This window comes from Pristis pectinata, chromosome 7 (genome assembly GCF_009764475.1).
Source record: "Pristis pectinata isolate sPriPec2 chromosome 7, sPriPec2.1.pri, whole genome shotgun sequence".
Classification (NCBI taxonomy): Eukaryota; Metazoa; Chordata; class Chondrichthyes; order Rhinopristiformes; family Pristidae; genus Pristis; species Pristis pectinata.
The window spans coordinates 71,003,610-71,030,890 of NC_067411.1; the positions used below are offsets into that span (position 1 = coordinate 71,003,610).

Consider the following 27,281-nt stretch of genomic DNA (forward strand, 5'->3'; position numbering starts at 1 on the left):
GTAAACAGAAATGGTACCAGTGTTGAGTGCTGGGTGACCCACTTCCCATTTCCCTCACCTTAACGTTTCTTCTCTAGCAGCATCTGTTTTGTTCTAGCCTTCTTGTAGTCTTTTATTTCCATCCAAAAAAAAATGAATCCCCATGGATCAGAACCTAATTAGCAATCCATCATGTGGAACTTTATCAAATATCAACATGTCATAAGAATTTACCTCCATTTAAATCCTCCAGGATGTCACACCAGTAAAATCTGAGGTACCTCTCAGTGCCAAAATAAATGTCTAAATATTCACAACGATACAAATATAGAAGATTTTATATAAATTATAATTTATGTAATTAGAAGTTAGTCACTTTCTACAATGCATAAGATAAAGTTTGGAACAGCTCAAGTCCCATCATCTTGCACTTCAAAACACTAACTAACTTACCTATTAAGTATTATTGGTTGACACCTTATTCCCACCATTTTTTGTTAACTATGTTCAAAGAAACAGCTTGTTGTACAAGAAGAACATGGAGAAGGACAGTTCTAGTTTTATTTATCCTCAGATATTTCCTCACGGCCCTTTAAACTGCTGCATTAGTGAGAGTAGATGCTGACTACGCCTCTGAAGACTGTTCTGATCTTCTTGCAACTTCTTTTGTTCCTGAAACAACTCTGCCTGCAAGATGGAGATTAACTGTTAATTTTTAAGTGAATCTAACATTAGTTGATGGTCTCTTCAGATATGTGGCAGTATCTTTTAAAAACTAAGCTGTTTAAAGCATGAAGCTTAGCTTGTTCTTTTTGATCGTAAAAATGCATTTTTAAATTCATAAATAAAAGTTCAAATTTTTGTAGCTTTTGATATTGGGAACTGAGATTAAATAGAGGTTCCCAAAAGCAGAGGAGAGATTATTTACCTGGTATGTTGTTGGAATCTGGAACTCACATTTTCTAAGGGTGGTGGAAGCAATCAATGAGAGATTACAAAGTCAAGTTGGACAGGAACTGAGGGAGAACATGTAGGGAAGAATGGATGAGAGAGACTGACTGGATTGTTCTGCATCAGATGAGCAGCATTTGAACAGCATGGACTCAATGAGCTGAATGGGCTCTTTCTAAACTAAATGAAGTTCCGTAACACAGGTGCCTTAAAACAAAACAAACCAAGCACTAGGGTTTATTACCAGAATTGAAAAGGAAGGAAGTTACAGTAAAACTCTATCAAACCTTGATTAGAGCAAACTTAGAGCATTGCATACAGTTCTAGCTGTCAAATTATAAAAAGGATATAAAGGCATAGCAGAGTATATTAAGAAAATATACAAAAGTGATATTAGAGATAAACAAATAGGGTGTCTTTCCACTTGAAAAAAAGCAAATGGGTAATCTAATGCAGGTCTTTAAAATTAGTAAGGGTATTGATACAGTCAGAGATATACAGCATGGAAACAGGCCATTTGGCCCAACTTGCCCTGGTTAGTAGGCAGAGAAAGTGCTTCCACTCGTGGAAGAGAGCAAAACTAGAGGCAATAAAATCAGTCACCAAGAATTACAACAGGGAATGCAGAGGAAACCTTCTATCCTAAGAGTGGTGAGAATGTAGAACTCACTACAGCAGGATGTGTTTGAAGCAAATCATACTGATGCATTTAAGGAGGCTGAACAGCTATGTGAGGGGGTTGCAAATAGAGGGTTACATTGATAGATTTAGTTGTGTCTCTGGCCCTGCACCCTCCCGCTTTTTGGTACGTATTAGAAAGTTTATGTCATTTGGAATTGAATGTCTTTTCAGAAGTTAGAGCATGAATTCTTCAAGAGCTAAGGGGAACATGATTATTACATAATCATGCAATTATGCATAATCATGCAACTATAAGATTATAGTATTACATTGAACAAGTTTCCAAAGTAAGAATGATCTTCAATTTGCAAAGGAAGCTCTATCAAATGTTTGGTGGGAAATTGGTCAGAAAGGATAACGAGGGGACTAATTTATAGGTGCAAAATCCCAAACAACATTGCAATATTCTGGGGGAACCCTGAGCAAAACAATTGCTAGGCACCTTAAACATTCCAAAAATGATGAGACACTCACTTTAGGACATCAATGACACTCCAGGCTAATGTGCTTGCTCTGCTCATTTTCCTTTGGTCCTCCTGACATCTCTAAAGGGACCACTGGAGGCCGCTGAAGATCAGGCATAATTTTCAGATTTCACTTACCTTGGTGTGAAACCAAGGAGCAGGTGGGGAAGAAGTGAAGGAATGAGGGCAAAGAGGCCTGAGACAGGAAGCGCTTGTGTATCCTGGAGGGCTGCTGCTCCTGGTTCAGTGGCAATGCAATGGGTTGATTTGGCCTGATCTCACCCCATGCTAGTTTATTTATGAGGAATATAGAGTAGCAAGGAAGGAACTTAAGAAGGGGCTGAGGAGAGCAAGAAGGGGACGTGAAAAGGCTTTGGCAAGTAGGGTTAAGGAGAATTCCAAGGCTTTTTTCTTGTACGTGAAGAGCAGAACGATGACGAGAGTAAAGGTAGGTCCTATCAGAGGCAAAGGTGGGAAGATGTGCCTGGAAGCTGTGGAAGTGGGTGAGGTTCTCAAATGAATACTTCTCTTCGGTATTCACCAAGGAGAGGGGCCTTGATGATGCTGAGGACAGTGTTGGTAAGGTTAATATTCTAGAGCATGTAGATATCAAGAGAGAGAATGTGTTGGAGCTGTTAGAAAATATTAGGACAGATAAGTCCCCGGGGCCTGACGGAATATTCCCCAGGCTGCTTTGTGAGGCGAGGGAGGAGATTGCTGAACCGTTGGCTAGGATCTTTGAGTCCTCGTTGTCCATGGGAATGGTACCAGAGGATTGGAGGGTGGCGAATGTTGTCCCCTTATTCAAAAAAGGTAGTAGGGATAGTCCAGGGAATTACAGACCAGTAAGCCTTACATCTGTGGTGGGCAAGCTGTTAGAAAGGATTCTAAGAAATAGGATCTATGATCATTTAGAGAATCATGGACTGATTAGGGACAGCCAGCATGGCTTTGTGAAGGGAAGATCTTGCCTCACAAGCCTGATAGGGTTCTTTGAGGAGGTGACCAGGAAGATTGATGAGGGTAGTGTAGTAGATGTGGTCTACATGGATTTTAGTAAGGCGTTTGACAAGGTTCCACATGGTAGGCTTCTTCAGAAGGTCAGAGGCCAAGGGATCCAGGGAGGCTTGGCAGTGTGGATTCAAAATTGGCTTGCCTGTAGAAAGCAGAGGGTTGTGGTGGAGGGAGTGCATTCAGATTGGAGGGCTGTGACTAGCGGTGTCCCACAAGGATCGGTTCTGGGACCTCTACTTTTCATGATATTTATTAATGACTTGGATGAGGGGGTGGAAAGGTGGGTTAGCAAGTTTGAAGATGACACTAAGGTCGGTGGTGTTGTGGATAGTGTGGAGGGCTGTCGAAGCCTACAGCGGGATATTGATAGGATGCAGAGCTGGGCTGAGAAGTGGCAGATGGAGTTCAATCTAGAGAAGTGTGAGGTGGTACACTTTGGAAGGACTAACTCCAAGGCAGAGTACAAGGTTAATGGCAGGATTCTGGGCAGTGTGGAGGAGCAGAGGGCTCTGGGGGTTCATATCCACAGATCACTGAAAGTTGCCTCACAGGTGGATAGGGTAGTTAAGAAAACTTATGGGATGTTGGCTTTCATAAGTCATGGGATCAAGTTTAAGAGCCGCAAGGTAATGGTGCAGCTCTACAAAACTCTGGTTAGACCACACCTGGAGCACTGTGTCCAATTCTGGTCACCTCATTATAGGAAGGATGTGGAAGCATTGGAAAGGGTACAGAGGAGATTTATCAGGATGCTGCCTGGATTGGAGAGTATGGATTATGAGGAGAGACTAAGGGAGCTAGGGCTTTACTCATTGGAGAGAAGGAGGATGAGGGGAGACATGATAGAGGTATACAAAATATTAGGAGGAATAGATAGAGTAGACAGCCAGCGCCTCTTTCCCAGGGCACCAATGCTCAATACAAGAGGGCATGGCTTTAACATAATGGGTGGGAAGTTCAAGGGAGATATCAGAGGTAGGTTTTTCACCCAGAGAGTGGTTGGTGCATGGAATGCGCTGCCTGGGGTGGTGGTGGAGGTTGATATGTTGGTCAAGTTCAAGAGATTGTTAGATAAGCATATGGAGGAATTTAAGATAGAGGGATATGTGGGAGGAAGGGGTTAGTTCGTCTTAGGTGTAGTTTAAAGGTCAGCACAACATGGTGGGCCGAAGGACCTGTATTGTGCTATATTGTTCTATGGTTCAAACCAGTCCACATTGGGAAGTTGTGGAGTAAAACTAAGTTCCAATTTGGAGACGGGCTTCAAAGTGCTCTATGCCTTCTCCTAGAAAAAACTCAATTTCTATTCCCTCAACTTTAGAAGTGCATAATAATGAGATGGATGGATAACCCTTACTCTTTGCTTGAACAGGTCCTTTCTTTCTCTATCATTTTCCTCCGCTCGAGCTTTAAGCCAGGCTTCATTCTGAGCTTTATGTTTTTGTAGCATCCCTTGAAGTTCCTGAAAGACATTGGCAATTTATGAAAACATTCTAATTTCCTTAGTAGCATTTAATTCAAAACATGTAAAACTGCAGTTTATTACAAAGAAATCCTGTAAATTCATAATTTTTACCAGGTTCTGTGTAACTACCAAGTTTTATTTTATGCAATTTAGTAGTAAAATAACAAACATGGGAAGTAATTGTTCCAATATCACAAAACCATACCAAAGTCTATTCTAAAGTTGAAGAATTTTACCATGTTCAATTAAATGTAAATTTTGTCAGTTTACTTAATACATGACACGTTGTCAAATACACATACTCCAAAGATTGCAGCTTGAATTTGATGCTATGATTCTGTTTGAAGGGGGCTCCTATCTGAATATTACAGTATGGAGACCATACATTATCCCATTGTGAAGGAAATTGAGAATCAGTCATTTTGACTGGTTTCACACAATTTTCAGCAGTTGTTATCTCAAGCCTATCATTTAGCCAGTAGGGTGCGTTATGTGGAAGTAAAGGGAACACACAACTGAAAATAAATTATAAAATAATTTTATATAAAATATCCCTGAAATAATATGAAGCTGGTACAAGTTTATTGTTGTCATAGGCATAGATACACAGGATATAAAAGCCAAGAAAATTTGCTTCTTGCAGCAGCAGCACAGTACATTACAAGATAAGGACAAACATAAGTTAACATAAACTTAAATTAACATAAACTATACATAACTTACATGTGTGCAGAATAAACAACAAAATAAGCAAAACGACACTAGTGCAAAATTGAGAGAGAAAAAAAAACCATGGAGAAATATGGCCCATGCAGTTTACCTCTGAACATGCAGCATTCTCTCTTTATTGCCTGAAATCCATGCTAAAATCTCTGGAACGGGGTTTAAACTCGCAGCCTTCACAGATAAGAATGCTACCCCAAAGCCATGTTTAAACATGTTTTACACTGATAGGTTTTTATACATTCAAATGGAAGGTTCCACACCACAGCTCTGGAATGTTACATATTCATAAAGGTTAAAACTAAAATGTCATGCTTATTGCAGGTTAGATCTGAGTGGTAAGAGGCAGAAATTCTGTCATTACAGAAATTAAATTCTGTAATATTAATGTTTGTTTATTTGTGTAACTGCGAAGTTTCACACTATTTTTAGTTCTTGCCAATTACAAAATCCAGTTGTACCCAAGGAACATTGGTTCATGACTTTATTTCTGGCATGAATAATATTGTCTTATAAAATGCGGAATAAAATTCCTTCACAGCATGTTGCCACCAAATGGCATTAGCACCATGAATGAATCATGGTGTTAATTCTATGACTGAGTGCAAACTATGCAGTGTATTCCATGGTGTTGGTGACATTATAAGATTTTTGTGGCATTTTGCCATGAACATGAACAGGGACCACATTAATATAGCTCACAATGTAGAATGATCGATTGCAGAGCCATCCCAATAATACTGCTAACTTAGAAGTACTATATCATTTTTATCATGCTACAATTCATATAATTACAAATTTAAATTAAAAATCAATTTTGATTCTTAACTGCAACCAAAATTCAGCAAAGGTTAGGTGGCATTTAACTCTTTTTGCCTGTGATTCTGCGATGATCTGCACTCTTTCCAACTCTTCCATCTCCTCCAGCTCCACAACTGTTTTAGATATCAGTTCTCTTATAAATTCTGGTATCTTGAACATCCGTATTTTTATCAATCACTATCAATCACACCGTCAGTAGAAGGCATTAATCTCCAGAATACACTCTTTATACATCTCTACCTCTTTGGCTTCTTTAAGAACATATACAAAACCTCCATCTTCTCTAATCTTATCTGTAGCTCAATATCCAATCTTTTTTGCCTTGGAAGGTTTTAATTTGTTAAAGGTTCTAGATAAACATAAGTTGTTGTTATGTTACGAGCATAGAGAAACAGGATCTGACAAAAATCGTCACCCTTAAGCTTTTTCTTCCATAAGACCATAAGACATAGGAACAGAATTAGGCCACTCAGCTCATCGAGTCTGCTCTGCCATTTGATCATGGCTGATTTATTTTTCCCTCTCAACCCCATTCTCTTGTCTTCTCCCCATAACCTTTGACGTCCTTACTAATCAAGAACCTATCAACCTCCACTTTAAATATACCCAATGACTTGGCCTCAACAGCCATCTGTGGCAATCAACACAAATTCACCACCCTCTGGCTGAAGAAATTCCTCCTCATCTCTGTTCTAAAGGGACGTCCTTCTATTTTGAGGCTGTGCCCTCTGGTCCTAGACTCACCCGCTACTGGAAACATCCTCTCCACGTCCACTCTATCCAGGCCTTTCAGTATTTGGTAGGTTTCAATGAGATCCCCATCATCCTTCTAAACTCCAGCGAGGACAGGCCCAGAACCATCAAACGCTCCTCATACAGTAACCCTTTCATTTCTGGGATCATTCTTGGAAACCTGCTCTGGACCCTCTCCAATGCCAGCACATCCTTCCTTAGATATGAAGCCCAAAACTGCTCACAATACTCCAAATGTGGTCTGGCCAATGCCTTATAAGACCTCAGCATTACATCCCTGCTTTTATATTCTAGTCCTCTCAAAATGAATGCTAACTTTGCATTTGCCTTCCTTACTACTGACTCAACCTGCAAATTAACCTTTAGGGAATCCTGCACTAGGACTCCCAAGTCCCTTTGCTCCTCCGATTTCTGAATTTGCTCCTCATTCAGAAAATAGTCTACACCTTTATTCCTCCTACTAAAGTACATAATTGTACACTTCCCTACGCTGTATTCCATCTGCCACTTCTTTGCCCATTCTCCCAACCTGTCCAAGTTCTTCTGCAGACTCCCTGCTTCCTCAATACTACCTGCTTTTGTATACACCCATCTTTGTATCCTATCTTTGTATCATCCGCTAACATGACCACAAAGCCCTCAATTCCATCATCCAGATCATTAACATATAACGTGAAAAATAGTGGACCCAACACTGACCCCTGCGGAATACCACAAGTCAGCAGCGGCCAACCAGAAAAGTCCCCCTTTATTCCCACTCTTTGCCTTCTGCCAGTCAGCCAATCTTCTATCCATGCTAGTACCTTTCCTGTAATACCATGGGCTCCTATCTTGTTTAGCAGCCCCATGTGTGGCACCTCGTCAAAGGCCTTATAAAAATACAAGTAAACAACATCCACTGACTCTCCTTTGTTTATCCTGCCTGTTACTTCCTCAAAGAATTCCAACAGATTTGTCAAACAAGATCTCCCCTTGAGGAAACCATGCAGATTTCGGCCTATTTTATCATGTGCTTCCAAGTACCCCGAGACCTCATTCTTAGTAATGGACTCTAACATCTTACCAACCACTGAAGTCAGGCTAACTGGCCTATCATTTCCTGTCTTTTGCCTCCCTCCCTTCTTAAAGAGTGGAGTGACATTTGCAATTTTCCAGTCCTCCGGAACCATTCCTGACGCTAGTGATTCTTGAAAGATCAATACTAATGCCTCCACAATCTCTTCATCTACCTCTTTCAGAACCCTGGGGTGTAGTCCATCCAGTCCAGGTGACTTATCTACCTTCAGACCTTTAAGTTTCCCAAACACCTTCTCCTTAGTAATAGTGACTACACTCACTTCTGCCTCTGACTCTTTCGAATTTCTGGCATGTTGCTGGTGTCTTCCACAGTGAAGACTGACACAAAATACTTATTCAGTTTGTCCGTTATTTCTTTGTTCCCCATTACTACCTCTCCAGCATCATTTTCCAGTGGTCTGACGTCCACTCTTGCCTCTCTTTTACTCTTTATATATCAGAAAAATTTTTTGGTATCCTCTTTTATATTATTAGCTTAGTAGCCTACCTTCATATTTCATCTTTTCTCCCCTTATTGCTTTTTTAGTTGCCTTCTGTTGACTTTTAAAAGCTTCCCAATCCTCTTGCTTCCCACTAATTTTTGCAGTATTGTATGCCCTCTCTTTTGCTTTTATGCTGTCTTTGACTTCCCTTGTCAGCCACAGTTGCTCCATCCTCCCTTTAGAATGCTGCTACTTCTTCTTTGGGATGAACTGATCCTGCGTCTTCCAAATTACTCCCAGGAACTCGTGCCATTTCTTCTCTACTGTTCCCCTTCCAATCAACTTCGGCCAGCTCCTCTCTCATGCCTCTGTAGTTACCTTTTACTCAACTGTAATACTGATACATCCGATTGTAGCTTCTCCCTCTCAAACTCCAGGGTGAATTCTATCATATTATGCTCAGTGCCTCCTGAGCGTTCCTTTACCTTAAGCTCCCTAATCAAATCTGGTTCATTGCATAACACTAAATCTAGAATTGCCTTTTCCCTAGTGGGCTCGACCACAAGCTGCTCTAAAAAGCCATCTCGTAGGCATTCTACAAATTCCTTCTCTTGGAACCCAGTACCAACCTGATTTTCCCAATCTACCTGCATATTGAAATCCCCCACGACCACGGTAACATTGCCCTTTTACATGCCTTTTCTATCTCCTGTTGTAATTTGTACCCCACATCCTGGCTACTATTTGGAGGCCTGTATATAATTCCCATCAGGGTCTTTTTACCCTTGCAGTTTCTTAACTCTACCCACAAGGATTCTATGTCTTCTGATCCTATGTCATTTCTTGCTAAGGATTTGATTTCATTTTTTACCAACAGAGCTACCCCACCCTCTCTGCCCACCTGCCTGTCTTTTCGATAGGATGTGTATCCTTGGATGTTTAGCTTCCAGCTGTGATCTTCTTTCAACCACAGCTCTGTGATGCCTACAATGTCATACCTGCCAATTTCTAACTGCACTATCAGCTCGTCTACCTTATTTTGTATTCTGCGTGCATTCAAATATAACACCTTCCGTCCTGTATTCCCCACTCTTCTTCTCAAATTTGTCTCCATGCTGCCTGAAGTTAAGTTCTTATCCCTTTCTAATCTTTCTGTCTTATTCTTTATTCTGGAGACTTCAGTAGCCTCTCCTGCACTCTCCTTCCCTTTTACTTCATCCATACTTTTCCAATCTGTTGAACCCACCCCCTACTATTTAGCTTAAAGCCCTATCTACAGCCCTAGTTCTGCAATTCACCAGGACCCTGGTCCTAGTGTGGTTCAGGTGGAGCCCGTCCCATCGGAACAGCTCCCTCCTTCCCCAATACTGATGCCAATGTCCCACAATTTCAAACCCACTTCTCCCACACTGATATTTGAGCCACACATTTAACTCTGATCTTATTGACGCTGTGCCAATTTGCATGTGGCTCAGGTAGCAGTCCGGAGATTATTCCCTTTTTGGATCTGCTTTTTAGTTTAGTCCCTAGCTGCACAAATTCTCTCAGCAGAACCTCTTTCCTTGTTCTACCTGCATCGTTGAATGGTGTTGAAATGCAACATTCTGATGCACAACTCTGTGACGTGTTTCTTAGAAGTGCAGTTGGCTCAGCCTTATTTCAAAACACAAAATAAAACTTTAGCTTCTTTAATTGAATTAGTTGTGTTTTAAGGTTGCTATAGTACTGTAGTAGATGGTTTGAGAGTGGTAACGATTTATGGATATATGGGGGCAGTTATCCTGCTTGTAAGATTAGTGGAGAAAACAAACTTCTCCAAAGCATTGGTCTAAATTTAATTTAATTAACTTCATTCTACAATGCACTGAAGTGAGACCAATGCCACTTCACAGTGATATTAAGTTATATAGTGCAACCAGCTTAAAACACACCATACATTTGCATTTCTGCTTTCACTCAATTTTTATTGTTTACATAAAAGAATTATGTTGTGCTTATTATTCACCTGAAAAGTAATTAAATGATGACAGTTCATGTAGAATTTTGAAAATAAAAACAAAATGGACAAATTGCATTTTCATTAGTTATTACTTTTAGTAAAATGATATTAATAATTTTCCAGCTTACGTATTGGTTTATACCTCTAGCACAGGCTATAAACTGGCAGCCCACTAAATAAGCCACTTCCCTAATTTTAACTTCCCTGATATACTTGAACCATAAGTTTGTGTGGTGAGAAATGGACCATTTTCCCTGCAATTACCCTAAAATTGAACAAAAAAATCCAGTACTTGAAGTTTGTTGATGTTACCTCCTGCTGATTCTTGTACTTCCTATTGTAAGTCTCTTTTTCTTGGTGAAATGCAAGTTTAGCTTGAGCGAGTTCTCCTTTTTCACTGTGAACATAAAGAAACAAACCGGGAAGTTATGGGCACCTCTGGTGTTTTGTTTTTCACGCTACATAATTTGGTCTTTCTTTGGGGGATTTCTCCAATTGGTTTATATTGCTGTAATCCCTTTTGAGAATCTATGGACACAGGTAAACACCTCACTTATCGTCAGGAGAGCAATACCTGCGGAAGTGATCATTTACAAGGGACACAATGCCAGATTTATGCCATGTGTTCTAAGCAGACACAGTTAAGTTCCCCTACAGGCATGGTCAGTGTCTTTAATTTTTATATTTTGGATTTATTCAAGGTTTCATTGGGACATCTGTGACACAGGCAAATCAGCCACCTAGCAAGACCAATATTTTTTTTCAAACAAGCAATTTGTCTTTTTTCCCCATGGGTAACTGACAACAGCATGACATTTTACAGCCTACACCTGTGAAGCCGATATGATCCTCACATAATGCAACCAGCTATCTGAATAAGAATCCATCCTTCCGCTTATTTGCCAGCAGATATACCAAATCTGGCAAGTTAATGCTCATTTCCAAGGTGTTCATGTTAATGCAATCAACCACCCTCTCAAGACCTGCTCTTCTGGGCAATTATAACCATCCCTTGGAAAGACAATTCATGGCATCTGACACTTTCATGGATTGTGATATGCTGAATCCCACATAATTTCACCCAACCAAAAGAAGTACTGTTTCATTAAGATTCTTAGAGGTAAAATATTCTGATGCATTTTGTGGACTACAAGGAAGAATTAAAGCCTTAAAGTGCTTAGGAGCAGAATGTGATGGGAAATGCTATTCATCAAGTTACCATGCAGACATTTGTGAACTTTCAAATGTGATCCCTTCATTAAGAATTCTCTCTTCATTTTTCCTATCCCCTCCCTTCAAACAAGTCATAAATGCCACATGTTTCTTGGAGAGTGCAAATTATTTTGTTATTTGGCTGAAATGAGCAAGCAAATGGTGTAATTAAGCAACTTATACCTGTGCAATTTGAGAATTTAGGTTCTCTCAATGTATCCAACTTTTTTCACATTATCACAATATAATTTACATTGAACCCCATGGTATAAAACAATATGGTGATAAATACTCTGAGTATTAACCAGCAAAATGCAAATGCCAGTTTTGGACCAAGCAAAATTCGGCATGTTTATAACTTTGTAAGTCTGGGCTATTTGTTAATATTTGTGTATTTTGCAATATGACAAACATAGGAATCTTCTGTGACTCTGAATCTTTCCCAATGCTATACAAAAATGTAGGAATTTTGCAACAGAATTCTGCTTTCCAAGATAAAATTAAAATGATTGCCATAAAATGATTGATGTGTTCACAATATAAAGCCCAATATTATATGTATCTGTTATGTTCAGCAGGAATAAAACCCTTCATCTGCCTCTCCTCTTTATAGGACTCTGATCAATATATATTGCTTTGGCCAGGATGTTGGTCACTCATCCTATTCAGAGCTCCTTTTCCCAGTCATCATTTTCTCCTTGTACCTGTGAGTATTTTCATAGAACATAGAACAGTACAGCACAGAACAGGCCCTTCGGCCCACAATGTTGTGCCAACATAGCTAGTCCCTCCGATAGAATGCCCATATCCCTCCATTTTCCTCTCATTCACTGGCCCATCCAAGCCCCTCTTAAAAGCCTCCAATGAATGCCTCCACCACCCTATCAGGCAACACATTCTAGGTATCCACCACTCTCTGAGTAAAAATCTAACCCCTCACGTCTCTTCTGAACCTACCCCCTCTCACCTTAAATGCATGCTGTCTGGTATTGGATCACTCAATAATGGGAAAAAGATATTGCTTGTCCACCATATCTATGCCCTCATAATTTTATACACTCCAACAGATCACTCCTCAGCCTCTGCTGCTCCAGAGAAAAGACCCCATGCTTGTCCAGCCTTTTCTGATAGCACATGCCCGCTAATCCAGGTAGCATTCTAGTGATCCTCCTCTGCACCCTCTCTAAAGCCTCGACACCCTTCCTATAGTGAGGTGACCAGAATTGCACACAATACTCTAAATGCCGCCTAACCATTATTTTCAAAAGTGACGTGAATATACTTCTTGTAGGAAGTATAGCAAACCAAATTTCATTTCAATTACTGCAAGGTTTTTTCTGAAGTCACTTATATTTAAATAAACGTAACATACAAATCCAATCTTTGAAACTCCATATCCAGCATAGTAAAAGCATGGGTGATCAGCTCCACAGTCTGTTTGTAAATGGAACTCAAATCCCGAAGTTCTGATGCCTACAAATAAATTATAAGAAAACAATGTTGTTATTTGTTCTCTGCATTTGTAGGTTTTGACTTCAGTATCTTGGACCATTTCACTACTGGTGAGTATATAAACTCACTTGGGCTGTTAACAATATGGAAACCTGGAGGGTAAGCATTTTCACTAACAGAATGAAGAACAGCTGAGGCAATAAGTGTTTAACCACATTCCCCACTGAGAATAATTCACACAGAGGATAAGTTGCATCCCATCTCTCAATCTGCATCATGTTGGAAGAATGAAAGTCCAGTATGATTTCCATAGTAGTATTAAATCAGTTGGTTTTGGTTTGAGAGCCCAGCTTTGCTCCATGTTGATGTTTAGATATCCCAATTAACATAAGATAATGAAATATATATGATGTACTATTAAAAATTCTTCAAATTTAACAATATTGCAATGATGCATATTTGTTAGATAACATGACCTATATTACAGAAGTTAGCTTGTTATGTTTAATGGTGTTAATCATTCCTGTTTCACAGGACAAATAGAAGGGTGACAGTACACCTGTAATTGCCTGCAGTTTTTTTTTGTTTTAGAGCCTATTCTTCTTCTGTCCACTTCTCTATTTTCCCTTCCTATCTGACTTTTAAAAAATTGACAACAACTGATAAACTCAGCCAATGAAAATCATTGAATTTCACTAAAAATATGAAGCATTTTCAGCTGCTTCATCAATGACCTTCCTTCATTCATAAGGTCAGAAGTAGCAAGGTTGATTGATGATTGCACAATGTTCAACACTATTCATGACTCCTCAGAAACTGAAGCAGTCCACGTCCAAATGCAGCAAGACCCGGACAATATCCAGGCCTGTGCAAGTAACTTTCCTGCCACACAATTGACAGGCAATGACAATATTTAATGAGAGAAAATCAACTCCCTGATGTTTAATGGCATTACTGTCGTTAAATCTCCCACTGTCAATATCCTGAGAGGTACCATTGACCTGAATCTGAACTGGGGTAGCCTTTGCACAGAATGTGGCTACAAGAGCACATCAGAGGCTAGGAATCCTATGGCGAATAAGTCACCTCCTAACGCCCCAAAGCCTGTCCATCATCCACACTGCTCAAGTCAGGAGTGTGATGGTATACTCTCCACTTGCCTGGATGAGTGCAGCTTCATTCAAGAAGCTCAACAGGACATAGCAGCAAGCTTGATAGGTAGCGCATCCTCAACCATTTACTTACTCCACCACCAACGCACAGTAGCAACAGTTTGTACCTCTACATGATGCACTGCAGCAACTCATCATGACTCCTTAGACAGCACCTTCCAAACCCATGACCTCTACCAGGTAGAAGGACAGGGGCAGTAAAAGCACAGAAACATCACCACCATCTGGAAGTTGCCCTCCAAGCCATACACCATCCTGCTTTGGAAATATAACTGTTCCTTCAAGATCGTTACGTCAAAATCCCTCCTACATCTCAAGGCTTGTAGGCATTCAAAAAGGCAGCTCACCACGACCTTCTCAAGAGCAATTAGGGATGGGCAACTAAATGCTGGCTCAGTCTGTGAAGCCCACATCCCTTGAATGAAGTAAAAAAAGGTTGTAATCAGTATGCTTTAAATATGGTGTATTATCGCAACACCATTTATGCACATTCCAGTGGAAATCAGAGTGAGAACATTGAATAGACACTGCTTCTCATAATCAAACATCTTTGAGATAATCTATAGTAACCACACTGGTGTTCATTTATTCTTTATCAGGAATCAAAGCCTTCTGAATCTGTGGCACATTTATACATTGTCATGAAAAGTGCTTCATGACCTTTGCATTACAATACATTTTGGAAGCATGATGATAGAGAACATTTAAGTAGACATCTTACATCCTTGATGTGGTAAGTTGGGTATGTTTTGGGTGATAGTATGCTGTTCCAGAAGTTCTTCATGTGATTGTTGTTGGGAGTAATGGTGGTAGGACTGAGAATTTTCATTTAATGAAAAAATCTTTTCATCCATCCTCTGGTGATGTTCCATGCATCTGTTATATGACGATCACATCTAAATGTACCTTCTATGTTATATCAAACAAAAGATACTCAAGGGATCATTTTTCTTTCTTGGGTCTTATCTGTATTTCTGTTTATCTAGAACAACTTTAAATCCAACCATATTTTAAATTGTTCTCATGATGTGGGAATTTTGGAGTGACAGCCTTCTCCTTAAACTTCTGAGTAGTTTAGCAGACCATATCACAGACCAGTTAAGAGCCAATCACATTTGTGTGATTGTGTGTCCAACCAGAAAGACTGTAGGCTCCCTTCGCAAAAGGGCATTGGGGAAGTCGTTGGGTTTTCATGGCATTATGATAGCTTCATCTGACCAGCTTTTCATTTCCAGCCAATTTTGTTTAATGAATTTAAAATCTTTAACAAAAGTTCTGAATTACTAATTAAAGGGTTACCCTGCGCCATCTTTATTTTCTATGTAATACACAGTCAGATAAACGTATGGCATGGCGCTATTCAATAATTAAGTTTAAACAAACAAAGTGAATTATTTTCGTTAAGACTGAAGTGAAATTGAGAAGATTTGGTGATCCAATGGATTAGGGGCTGAGCTTTCATAATATGAGATTTTGATTCAAACTCATCCCAAAGCTGATAGCTGATAGGACGGAATAGAGTATGTTGTCTGAATTATAAAGAGTCAATATGAAATGGTATAAGTCCTCTTAAACAGTTCTTGCAAGACCAGAATCAAGTGGCACTCACCTGGTAGCCATAGCATGGAAAAATGAAAGAATGTCACAGTAATCCAGTGTGGAATACAATTTAGAAATTAGAATTAATATGCATTTCGTGCACATTTGATATTTTATTGTATGGTAGACAGGGCAGAAGTGTTCAAAAGCATTATCATTCTTCAACTCTTCATTCATGGACACAACATTCATAAAAAAAAGCACAAAATGGTGAGTATAAAGTAGCACTACCATAGTCAATGCCAATCAGTGACACAATTAAGAGGTATTACTAAATGAGATTTACTTACTGGCACAGGTGGTGGAGGGTCTGTTCTTGCAGGAAGCGGGCTGACTGCCAAGTCATATTTTACCTTAGGGATTCTTGTGGGTGAAAACCTTCATGAAAACAGTTAATTTTAATTAAATAAAATTCCACGAAATCAATTACCTTTTTTTTTATTTATACAGTGTGATTATTTAAATGTAACACACTGGAAGTGAAGTATAAGGAAAGGGATGTTTCACCAGTCTGTGTAAAGGTGATGAGTCCTCCTACTGAGAGCAGTCTTATGGCCCTGACATATTGAGGTGCCTGCTACATGTCCACAGCTAAAGGGCCAGGTACAGGAGAGAGCCTGTGGTGGAAGTAATGTGTGGAAACATTCAATTTACAACCAAGTATCCTATAATTACTAACTGCCTCAGAGCTTTTGCCAGCAGGTCATTGGTAAAGTGCCAAGTAGAAGTCAAAAACAATAGTGCACAATCCTTTTGCTTGTAAAATGGCAGCCTTCTTTAATAAGAGGCAATTGAGCAATTGATCCAGGAGGTGCAGTGATGGCTGAATAGCCTCTTTCCCTAGGATGAAAGGAAATCAATGGCATATAGATAGCCATGGCCATCAAAACCAATGGGAAGGTGTGAAGGAAAAATGTAGTCATCTTCCTGAAGCTACAACTTCTCCCACAGTGAATCACCTAGCCTTCTCCCACATAGCCTCATGAGCTCAATGAGGAGCTAGCCTTGTCAGTCAGATGGCTTCTGCGCAGAGAAGCTACCAGCAAATGTAAGATACATGTTTTGGATTTAAAACTCCACAACATGTGGGGAAATCCAAGTTTCATGAACAAAACCTCTCTAATAATTGGCCACTCCAAATTGCAATAGTGTAGGTGAATTGTAGAGCCTGGGGGAGTTGATGGGAATGAGGGGAGAATAAAATGGGATGAGGGTAGGATTAATTTAAATGTGTGATTGATGGTTAGTGTAGTCATGGTTGGTGTGGACAAGGTTGGCTGAAAGGCTTGTTTCTGTGCTATATGACCCTAAGACTCTAAAACTCTTCCTCCTGCTCACAGAATCCACCCGGTGAATATCTGAGCCTGAAACAAGTATGACACTTCCTGAAGAAGGGTCCTAACCCAAAACATTGACCGCCTGCTTTTCTCCACGGATGCTGCCTGGCCTGCTGAGTTCCTCCAGCATCATCGTGTTTTTCATCTAGATTCCAGTACCTGCAGTCCTTTGTTTCTCATGACACTTCCTCTTCCTGACTTAGGAATATTTCTCTAGTTATCTCATCAATACTCCATCCAAGAATCTGCAAAATTCTAACACATGAACAGACATCAATATCTGTAGAAGACAATGACCTTTTAGTGAATATGGGCCATCATGGGACAAATAACAGCAGTACAAATGGCTCTGCTTAAAGAAAGGATGATATAACAGCAAAAACAGAGCTTGAGAGAGGTGAGAGGAAATGGTGTTGTAGGTTGGAATGTTGATACTGATCTTCCCCATTGCTCTTTCCCAGTCCTAATCAATGTTACAGGTGAAGATGAAAGTAATGATGTGAGTTCATGATTGAGCACTGCTGATCTATATTTTCTGTGACTGTTTACTCACAATACTCAAATGGCACAGCTATTAGTAAATCTTCAGGAAATTTGCAAAATATACCCCACCAGTCATAACTCTAGGATTGAACATGCAGAGGCCTAGTTATTTCATCAGGTAATTTAGATACTGTAATAGAAGCAGAAAGAGCAACAGTGACTATTTTGCAGGTTTGGAGAGAACATCTTCCAGTAGCTTGGTGAAGAAGTGGAACTGTGACTTCGGATACCTTTTCAATAGGAGACAGGTCTGTTTGATAAGCACCATGCCAAACCTCCAGAATCACTGGAGTTCTGAGAATATCCATCTGCGTATTGTGTAATCTCACTAAGCAGATAGCCACCAAAGGTTTCTGTTTATACTTATGTTCACGTAGAAAATGGCAAGGTATTCCTATTCTGCACTTGATGGGTGCCCTTCCAGCTTTGCAAACCAGGAAGACATATAATCACTATGTAGTTCCTGTTTCTAAGAAGGTGATCTCTCGTTTTAGTTGTAAGGTTTCTCTCACAAACAAAATTTTTGACCACTTGGGCATCACAGTTTTTGAAAAAATGATAATGCTCTATTTTCATTTGTGCTGTTTGATGTACAATTTATAACTAACCCACACTAAGCAACTTCTAGAATCTGCTGTCTACCTGTGAAGTTTTAAACAGAAAAAAAATACATAAGTTACAGAACAAATAAGTGAACAGGAAATCTTTCTCTCAATTTTTGTATTTATATCTTTTTTATGATCACTGCATGATTTTAATGGTTTCCTGTGATGAAGGAGAGGCAAACTAATAGAGCATTTAATACAGAACTTATTTTTTTTCATTACGTCTGTTCTACTCTGTTGAGACCACCAAATCGGAAGATGTTTAGTAGTCACATAATGTTCCTATTTCTCAATTTTCCCCATCCATTTAAAGAGTAATTATAAAGAAATTCTCAGTGGATATAGTATGTTTCCCTTGTTTATCACTTGTGAGACTAAGTAAAAAAAGACAGCTCCTTACACTTCCTGTACCATATAAAGCCCATTCCTCCTGGTTGCTTACCATGTTTAGAAGCACATTAAATAATAATGAATAATTATTCAGCAGACATAAAAATCATACTGCACAATTAAGTGGTCATATTTTCCTTCCCGTTTATCTCCGCCTCTCATTAAGACCATGGCTTGCCTAAGGTTACAATTCCATTTGTACAGGCAGCTGTACAGAACCTTGGTCAGATAGCCATTTATTCTTTAGCTGAATTAATGACCATGGTTAGGCTGTTCCACCACATGGGATTGGGGGTGAAGTGCGTGATAGGGATGAGGAGAATCAGGAGGGACTCATCACAACTGAGCCCAATCCTACTCATTCCTAACTCCACAGAAGTAAAATATTCCATTCAAAGTCACTGAATAGTAACTGAGAATGGTGTCAATAATCTCCTAAATCCAGGGAGTCGGTACAGAAAAAAGCAAATTTACTTTTTGTTTGGTGGGGATGATAGTGCATATCTCATGTACTGGAAGTTTGGTATCGTTCATTAATTTATTTTCAGTCTAAGGTGAAGAATGTGATAGAAGTTCTAATGCCTTGATTTTTAATTATATTTATAGGCAATCCCTGGGTTACTTAAGGGTTCCATACCTGAGAACTGTCTGTAAGTCAGAAATGTCCAATTTATATAGCTACCCCCATCATTGAGCTCTATGTACACATGCTCTAATTCTTTCATTTCATTGAATAATCACCCTAACACTACCTATAATTAGTCTAATGGAATACATACTGTATCCAGTCATTAATGAATACCATAACATATTATTAGATTGAAAAATGTACAGGAGAATTTGCATGGTCAGATTCCCTTAAGTCAGGTCATTTGTAACCTGGAGAGCCCCAGTACTTTAAAATATTTTATTACATTAGTGTAAAAACTCCACAGGAAGTATATTTTCATACCAAATTACAATTATAAGTGATGTATTTACTTATTCCCAAAGAACTGATTTAGGCAAAACTTTGGTTCTGGAATTTGGCAAATAAGGTTAATAATTCATTCATATCCAACAACTTCAGTTGAATATGGATATTGCAAATAAAGTGCCACAGTATATATTGTACAATCCATTAACAACAATGCAGTCATCTGAAGCAAGAGCAACAATTCTCCTTGCCGCTCCATTCTGAATGATTGATTCCTCTGATCCTCCCTGTCCCTCCTAATTCTTCTACTCCTATCACCCACTCCCCCTCCAATCCCGCATGGTTGAAAACCCTCTCTGCAATCATTAATTGGTAGGTGTTCATATCACATCTTGATCGGAGGCCGGAATCACTGCAGTAACTTAATTGTGCATCAGCCAAAACTGGGCACCAGGTATTCATTATGGTTAATTCCAAAATTTTCTTTCCAGATACAATTCCAATGATGAAAGGCTAAATGCCCCACAGAGCTTAAACAATTGATATAACCTGAAGTTATAGCTCTAGTTGGGTTCAGCTGACACTCCCAGTATTTATTGTTATTTATATTACCACCTGAGGATAACAAGAAGAAACAACTGAAGTGAGACAGAAAGACAGATAAACGTGTTTAAAAAATTTGATTATTCTCTTTTAGAGACATCAACCGATTTGCAATGGCTCAAAGACCCAGAGACATATAAAAAGAGAGAAAATAACATATTTAACCCCTCCCTCACAGAGAAAATGATATAATGCAATTAACAATAATCCTGCTCTTTCACTCCTGAGGGAAATGGCATAATTAAGTGCAATTTGGCAGCAACTACTGAAAATCTGCACTTCTGGTAAACATACCACTTACTCCTACAATTATTTTGTTTTTGGAGAGGTGATTGTATGCACCTTATGTCTCAGGTGAAAATTATGATTAGATTTATTAATTTCCAATGCCAAGAATATTAATTTTAAAATCTTGGGCCAAGAAATTGGAATGATAAGTGTCTGTTTTTAGGTCTTATGCCTGTCCTCAGCTCCAAAATGGTATCTACTGCACACATGTTGGGTGAACTGCATATTGTTGAGATGTTAGCAGGTACAGTAAACGCCTGCCAGAGCTACGCAGGAAAGGCAGATCCTAATGTCACTGAGGATGCAAAGCTGTTTTTGGAGCTCAGCTCTCCAATCAATGACCTCTCGTGGCTGATCATCATCAGCCTTTGGGTAGACTTGTAGGATTTGAACCATTAATTGACTGTTCGGTGCATTAATGTGGCATTTCTACTAAAACAACTATCCAGCAACAAAGACATGACTGATGGGGTGTAAGTTCAGAGCAAACAAACATTTAGTGGCTGAGATGTATTGGGCCACCGTATAGTCCTAGGTAGTAAGGTCCCCAGTTATTCAGTTGTTTTCTAGTCCCCAAAACTCACTAAACATGGCATCACAACTGTCTTAGGGGCAGAGAACTGAGATAACCATGCAGAAAGTTATAACACACATTATCACATCATCTGATGCCAGTTTACTAATACAGAACAGACATGTCCAACATCAACTATAACAACTGCAAACCATGTTCACGGTACAACATGCAAGACTGTCACATAAGCCCTCAAGGTAGGGTTCTGCATCACTCACTTAAAACAGTAATTTAAGAACAAATCCATAGAAAAGTAGTTATCAGCTCAACACAAACTGGTATCAGTCTGTGGTGTGGATGTCCCATTCAGAGCTCAGTTGTGCTGGCCTGCATTCAAATATCTCTCTCAGAGGTCATCTAGTCAGAATGTCCAGATCGGCAAAAGAATCTGGAGTTTGATAACCTTGCAGCTGAACAAGAGTAAAGCATTGCTTAGAACCCTCTCCAAGAAGCCTTCCATCAAGGCAACTGGGAGCTGCTGCTTTCTTCTCTTGTAAAACCCTATCCTGCAAGTGACAACTGTAATTCTCAGTCAGTCAATTTTGCCAGTACCTAAAATCAATAATATTGTCCAACAAGACCACTGAGAGGAATGACTCATTGAGGTCTAGAACAAGCAAGGCAGCTAAAGCCAGAGTAACTCGTCACAAGGCCCTTGTCACAACATTTAAGATATTTTTATTAGTCACGTGTACATCAAAACACACAGTGAAATGCATCTTTTGCGTACAGTGTTCTGGGGGCAGCCTGCAAGTGTCGCCACGCTTCTGGCGCCAACATAGCATGCCCACAACTTCCTAACCCTTATGTCTTTGGGATGTGGGAGGAAACTGGAGCACGTGGAGGAAACCAACGCAGACATGGGGAGAATGTACAAACTCCTTTCAGACAGTGGCAGAAATTGAACCCAGGTCACTGATGCTGTAATAGCGTTACGCTAACTGCTACACTACCGTGCCTGCCCACATTTAAGCATACCCAGAGACATTACCAGGATACTCAAGAGTTACTCCTGCCTTAAAGGGCTCATTAGCTACTTAGTGATTAGATCTCACACAGTTATAGAGTTGTAGAGCACAGAAATGGCCCCTTCAGCCCATCACGTCCATGCTGACCTTTTTGCCCATCTACACTAATCTCATTTGCCTGCATTAGAACTGGATCTCTTAAGGCTTTTGCTGTAGTTCCACCAATGTTAGTTACTTTTTAAGGTGCTTCTGATTGTTAAGTTGACAGAGAGTGCTGTGACAAGGGGTGAAGGAGCTATCTGAATCCAACTGCTCCGAGACATAGAGGCATTAGTAGGCTTTCACTTAGAATACAGCATGACTGGAAGAATACAGCTGCTGGATGAAGGAAGTGGGTGGGTGGGGGAGGAAGACCTTCAGAAGAAGGCAAAAAATGACAAGGAACAATTTTCCTGCCTTACCCTCACAAAGAGCAATGTACGTTCCAGTAACAATGTCTTCACAGAAATCCAACCCCTTGTGCAGCTATAACAGCAACCTCTGACTAGACTAAGAACAGCATTAGAAGTGGCTGTCATAGAAAGCCCAAAATGAACTCGTTTCTTCTTCCTTCTGGTCTAGGCCTGATAATATTTGCAACAGCTTGCATTTTGCCATCCACTGTTATGGAGCACTGTTATGGAACTGTGCTCTCAGTTGAAAAAGAGCTAATGTCATATCACTTTCTCAGAATCAGAATCAGGTTTATTATCACTGACATATGTTGTGAAAGTTGTTTTTTTGCGAGACATAAAATTTAGTGCAAGACATAAAATTTACTATAAGTTACAAAAATAAATAAATACTTCAAAAAGAGGAATAACAAGGTAGTGTTCATGGTCATGGATCATTCAGAAATTTGAAGGTGGAGGGAAGAAGCTGTTCCTAAAACATTGAGTGTGGGTCTTCAGGCTCCTGTACCTCCACCCCAATGGCAGAAACATGAAGAGGGCATGTCCGGATGGTGAGGGTCCTTAGTGAAGGATGCTGCCTTCTTGAGGCACTACCTCTGGAAGATGTCCTCGATGGTGGGGAGGGTTGTGCCCGTGATGGAGTTGGCTGAGTCTACAACCCTCTGCAGCTCTTTCAATCCTGTGCATTGGAGCCTCCATACCAGGCGGTGATGCAACCAGTCAGAATGCTCTCCACTGTACATCTGTAGAAATTTGCAAGAGTCTTTGGTGACATACCAAATCTCCTCAAACTTCTAATGAAGTAGAGCTGCTGGTGTGCGTGATTGCATCAATGTGTTGGTCCCAGGAGAGATCCTCTGAGATGTTGACACCCAGGAACTTGAAGCTGCTCACCCTTTCCACCGTTGACCCTTCAATGAGGACCGGTGTATGTTCTCCCGTCTTGTTGATTAGTACTGAGAGGATGATGGTATTGAATGCTGAGCTGTAACTGATAAACATCAGCCTGACATATGTTTCGCTGTTATCCAGGTGCTCCAAAGGGTCGCAACAGACAAGCTGGCAGATAAAGCTTTGCTAAGAGTGCAAGTTTGTCCCATAGTGCTTGATGCCATTGACTGCATGCATGATGTTTGCAGATGTTGCGTGCCAATCCTGCCCTAAACAGAAACCAAATTGGACTCTACTCCCTCAATATCCAGCTGGTATGTGACCACAGACAGTGTGTGAAGCTGAATATTGCTCTGTATCCTTGCAGCAGTCATGGTGGCTTTAATCTGCAAAAGCTCAGTTTGAAAGCTGCATTAGTGCCACCATTATAATCTCAGGGCAATTTCTGAGTGGGAATTGTTATCCACAAATGACATGGTTGCTTATTTCAGTGGGCAACCTACACATATGGGTGCAGCATGCAAACAATGCTCTGACACAAAATGTGACAGAACAGAACTAGTCATGTTAAAACAATGACTCAATGATTGTAACTTTAAAAGCAAAATACTGCAGATGCAGAAAATCTGCTATTGGTCCATTATCTGACCCACTCTGAGCCCTACAGGACTCACAGGGAGAGCATGAAGATTTGTGCTGTTCTGATGCATAACGCACAACCAGGCCATTCTGAGAACATGGCTCTTGCCAACAGATACGAGGAGAAAGGCCACTTAGGTAGTCCCTCTCCACCTGGGCTGTCCTTAAACTGACAGACTAATATTCACAACCCAATTCCCACACTCCAACAGCTTAACCTCCCCCACGTCACTGACCACTTCAGTATCAGTCAAACATGTTGCAAAAGTAAACCTCTATGAAGTAAACATTCTGAAACATAATTATAAATGAAATCATGTACATTGCTTTGAAAAGTCAACTAATCCCCTTGGTGTATACCTCTGCTGCCTATGGCTGAAATATGGCCAATGGCCGGCTATACAGAAGGCACCGGAAGCGTGGCGACACTTGCGGGCTGCCTCCAGAACACTCTATGCAAAAGATGCATTTCACTGTGTGTTTTGATGTACATGTGACTAATAAAGATATCTGATCTAATCTTATAAATGACTCAGAGCTTCACAGGATCTAGAAGGAGTATGTACAATCTGAGAGAAGCAGCCAAGGCTTACTGAGTTGGGTCATAGAGCTATACAGCACAGAAACAGCCCCTTCAGCCCAACTGGTCCATGCTGACCAAAATGCTCCATCCAAGCTAGTCCCATTTGCCAGCGTATGGTTCATTGGGTGAAAGCCTTCTGCAGTGAACATTTTTTTTAAAACTGCAGATGCTGGAAATCTGAAATAAATACAGAAAATGCTTGACACATTCATCAAGTCAGGCAGCATTTGTGGAAAGAGAAACAGTTAACACTGACAAAACAGATAATTTCATCTTTTTCCCGTACCTCTGCTCTCACCCCTTCTGCTAGACAGAGCAAGAACAGAGCTCCGATGATCCCCACCTTCCACTGCCAACTTCTGCATTCAACGGATCATCTTTGCAATTTCTGCCAGCTCCAACAAAATTCCACCAGATATATTTTCCCCTGTGCTCTGATTTCAGCATTTCAGATGGGTCACTCCCTTCGTGACTCCCTGGTCCTTTCTTCCGTCCCTACCTCCCACTCTCTGTTGTATGTCATCTTCTCATGCAACTGCAGGAGATGCAGTACCTGTCCATTTATCTCTTCCCTTTTCCACCATCCAGGGACCCAGTCTTTCCTAGAGAAACAGCAATTCCCTGTACTTGCTCCAACCTCGTGTGCTGCATTGGAAAAACCAAAGTCAGATTTGGTGATTGCTTTACAAAACACTAGTACTCATTCCCCAGGAGTGACCCTGATTTTCTGATTGCCTGCCATTTAATTCCCCATCCCATTCCCACTCTGACCTATCTGTCTGTGACCTCCTGCATTGTTACAACAAGCCCCAACACAAGCATGAGGAGTAATACCTCATCTTCAGTCTGGGCATGCTGCAACCTATAGGACTCAATATCGAAATCTCAACCTTCAGATAACTCTCTCTTTCTCTCTGTTTATATCAGAACTGACGAATTCTGCTGTCATCATTTTGGCTCAGTTTTTCTTTTTGTTTTAGTTGTATTGTCTGGCCTGTTATTGCATGTCCCATAACTTGACCATTAGCAACACATTAGACAGACAAAGGTGCATAAAATCATCTTGACTGCTCCTTAAGTAGCACATTAGGTCATCTGGTCTCACCCTATCAGAGATAACCTCTTTATTCCACTGTGCCCCTGCCCCACCTTCTTTGCTACCTAAAACTAACTTGTTTTCTCTCTCAGTTCTGATGAAGGGTCCTGGACCGGAAATGTTTCTCTTTCCACAGATGCTGCCTGTTACGTTTGTTCTTCATCAAGAGAGAAACTTCGCATGGGTTTAACATCTGAACATTTTTATTAACCAACACCACAGCCTGGCTTGCTTTCCCTCTCTTTTTACAGCCACCTCCTGTTCCCCCATGTGACCCCTTGCATTGCCTACTGGGAAATGTAGTTCTTTATTATAACTAACACATAATAACACACTGCCTGACTCACCGAGTGTTCCCCAGCACTTTCTGTCTTTATTATTATTAAAGTACTCCTGCTCCTTGGGCTCACAAACCACATTAAATCCACAAGGAACTCATAGAGATTTCTCAAGCAAAATCTTCACCTTCTGTAATCCAAATGATTGCTGCTCACCAGCTTATATTTGTACCGCCTTTCCTTTATAAATCTCAACAACAGAATTAATTACAACATTAACAAGTCACAACAAATTATTTAGTGTAATAAGAGACTTCAAGTCAGTATGGGTAAAATAGTATCATATCTGGAATAATAAGTATGTTAATTACATTATAATATTGACAGTTTATTTGAATATAATGTGCAGTTTTGAATTTTTAGTGCTTGAACTTCTTTGAGGAAGCATTAATTTGGTTATGGTTGACATCAGTTAATCTATAAAATATTGGCTGGAGAATTCCCATAACCTACTTTGCGAAAGACTCACAAAACCCTAATGATAGATCTGCACAAGCATCAATTATATAATTTAAATCGGGTTGAATATCCATCTACTGCTCCCGAATTCGCAAAATGTATACAGTGCCTATACCAATAAAACTGTTGCATCAAACCAAAATCATGTCAGCAGGAACTATTAAACAAATCCAGCTGGTACACAACTCATGCAGCAGATCACAGACCATTCCACTTTTGCCAAAGCAAGCGGAAACACCTGCATGCACTGATTAGAATCAAGGCTCTGGTAAATGAACCTAACTCTAAGCTTCTGTGATGGTTTCCTCTCAAGATCCTGTTGTTTTAGAATTGCCTAAAATTGAACATACCCCAAATCAGATTAACTACATTCTGAACTCGTATCGGAAGCTGGCCTAAATGAGAAGCAGTAATTGGAGGTTTGAGGGCAGGAGTGGGTGGGGCATCTATTTAAGCATTCTTTCCAGAAAAGACATTTAAGAACTTTAAATTTGTAGTTTTTGTGTTGTAAGGCTGAAAGTATTACAAGTGCTTATAATAATGCAATTGGCTTACAAGTATGATTAAAATGGAAAGTAATCCTAAGGCATTCCAGAAATAAATACATCCATCTGTTCTCTGCCCTGTTTCAAAACTGGGCTCTATAGAATGGAGTGGCTTCCCTTATTGAGTGGCTGTGTTACATTTGCTATTCACCATTCTTCAGACCCCACTTTAGAAATTAGAGAATTTTAGAAGATCAGTGTTAATGATCCATTACCTCAGGAGACATCACTTTTAGAACCCTAGGATGCAGTCCATAAGGTTCAGGGAA

The 27,281-nt window shown here is 40.1% G+C and overlaps 1 protein-coding gene across 1 annotated transcript in view; it reads right to left on the bottom strand.

Annotated features, from left to right (window-relative positions):
- Positions 1-561: 561 nt before the first annotated feature.
- Positions 562-27,281, bottom strand: part of zmp:0000001301 (rab9 effector protein with kelch motifs) — an 80,825-nt gene continuing 54,105 nt past the window's right edge. Inside the window, exons 14-18 of the mRNA XM_052020633.1 lie at positions 16,076-16,163; positions 12,935-13,035; positions 10,663-10,747; positions 4,447-4,551; positions 562-666 (exon numbers count right to left, since the gene is read on the bottom strand). Coding sequence (XP_051876593.1) covers positions 562-666; positions 4,447-4,551; positions 10,663-10,747; positions 12,935-13,035; positions 16,076-16,163 — 484 coding nt within the window. The remainder of the gene's footprint in view (positions 667-4,446; positions 4,552-10,662; positions 10,748-12,934; positions 13,036-16,075; positions 16,164-27,281) is intronic.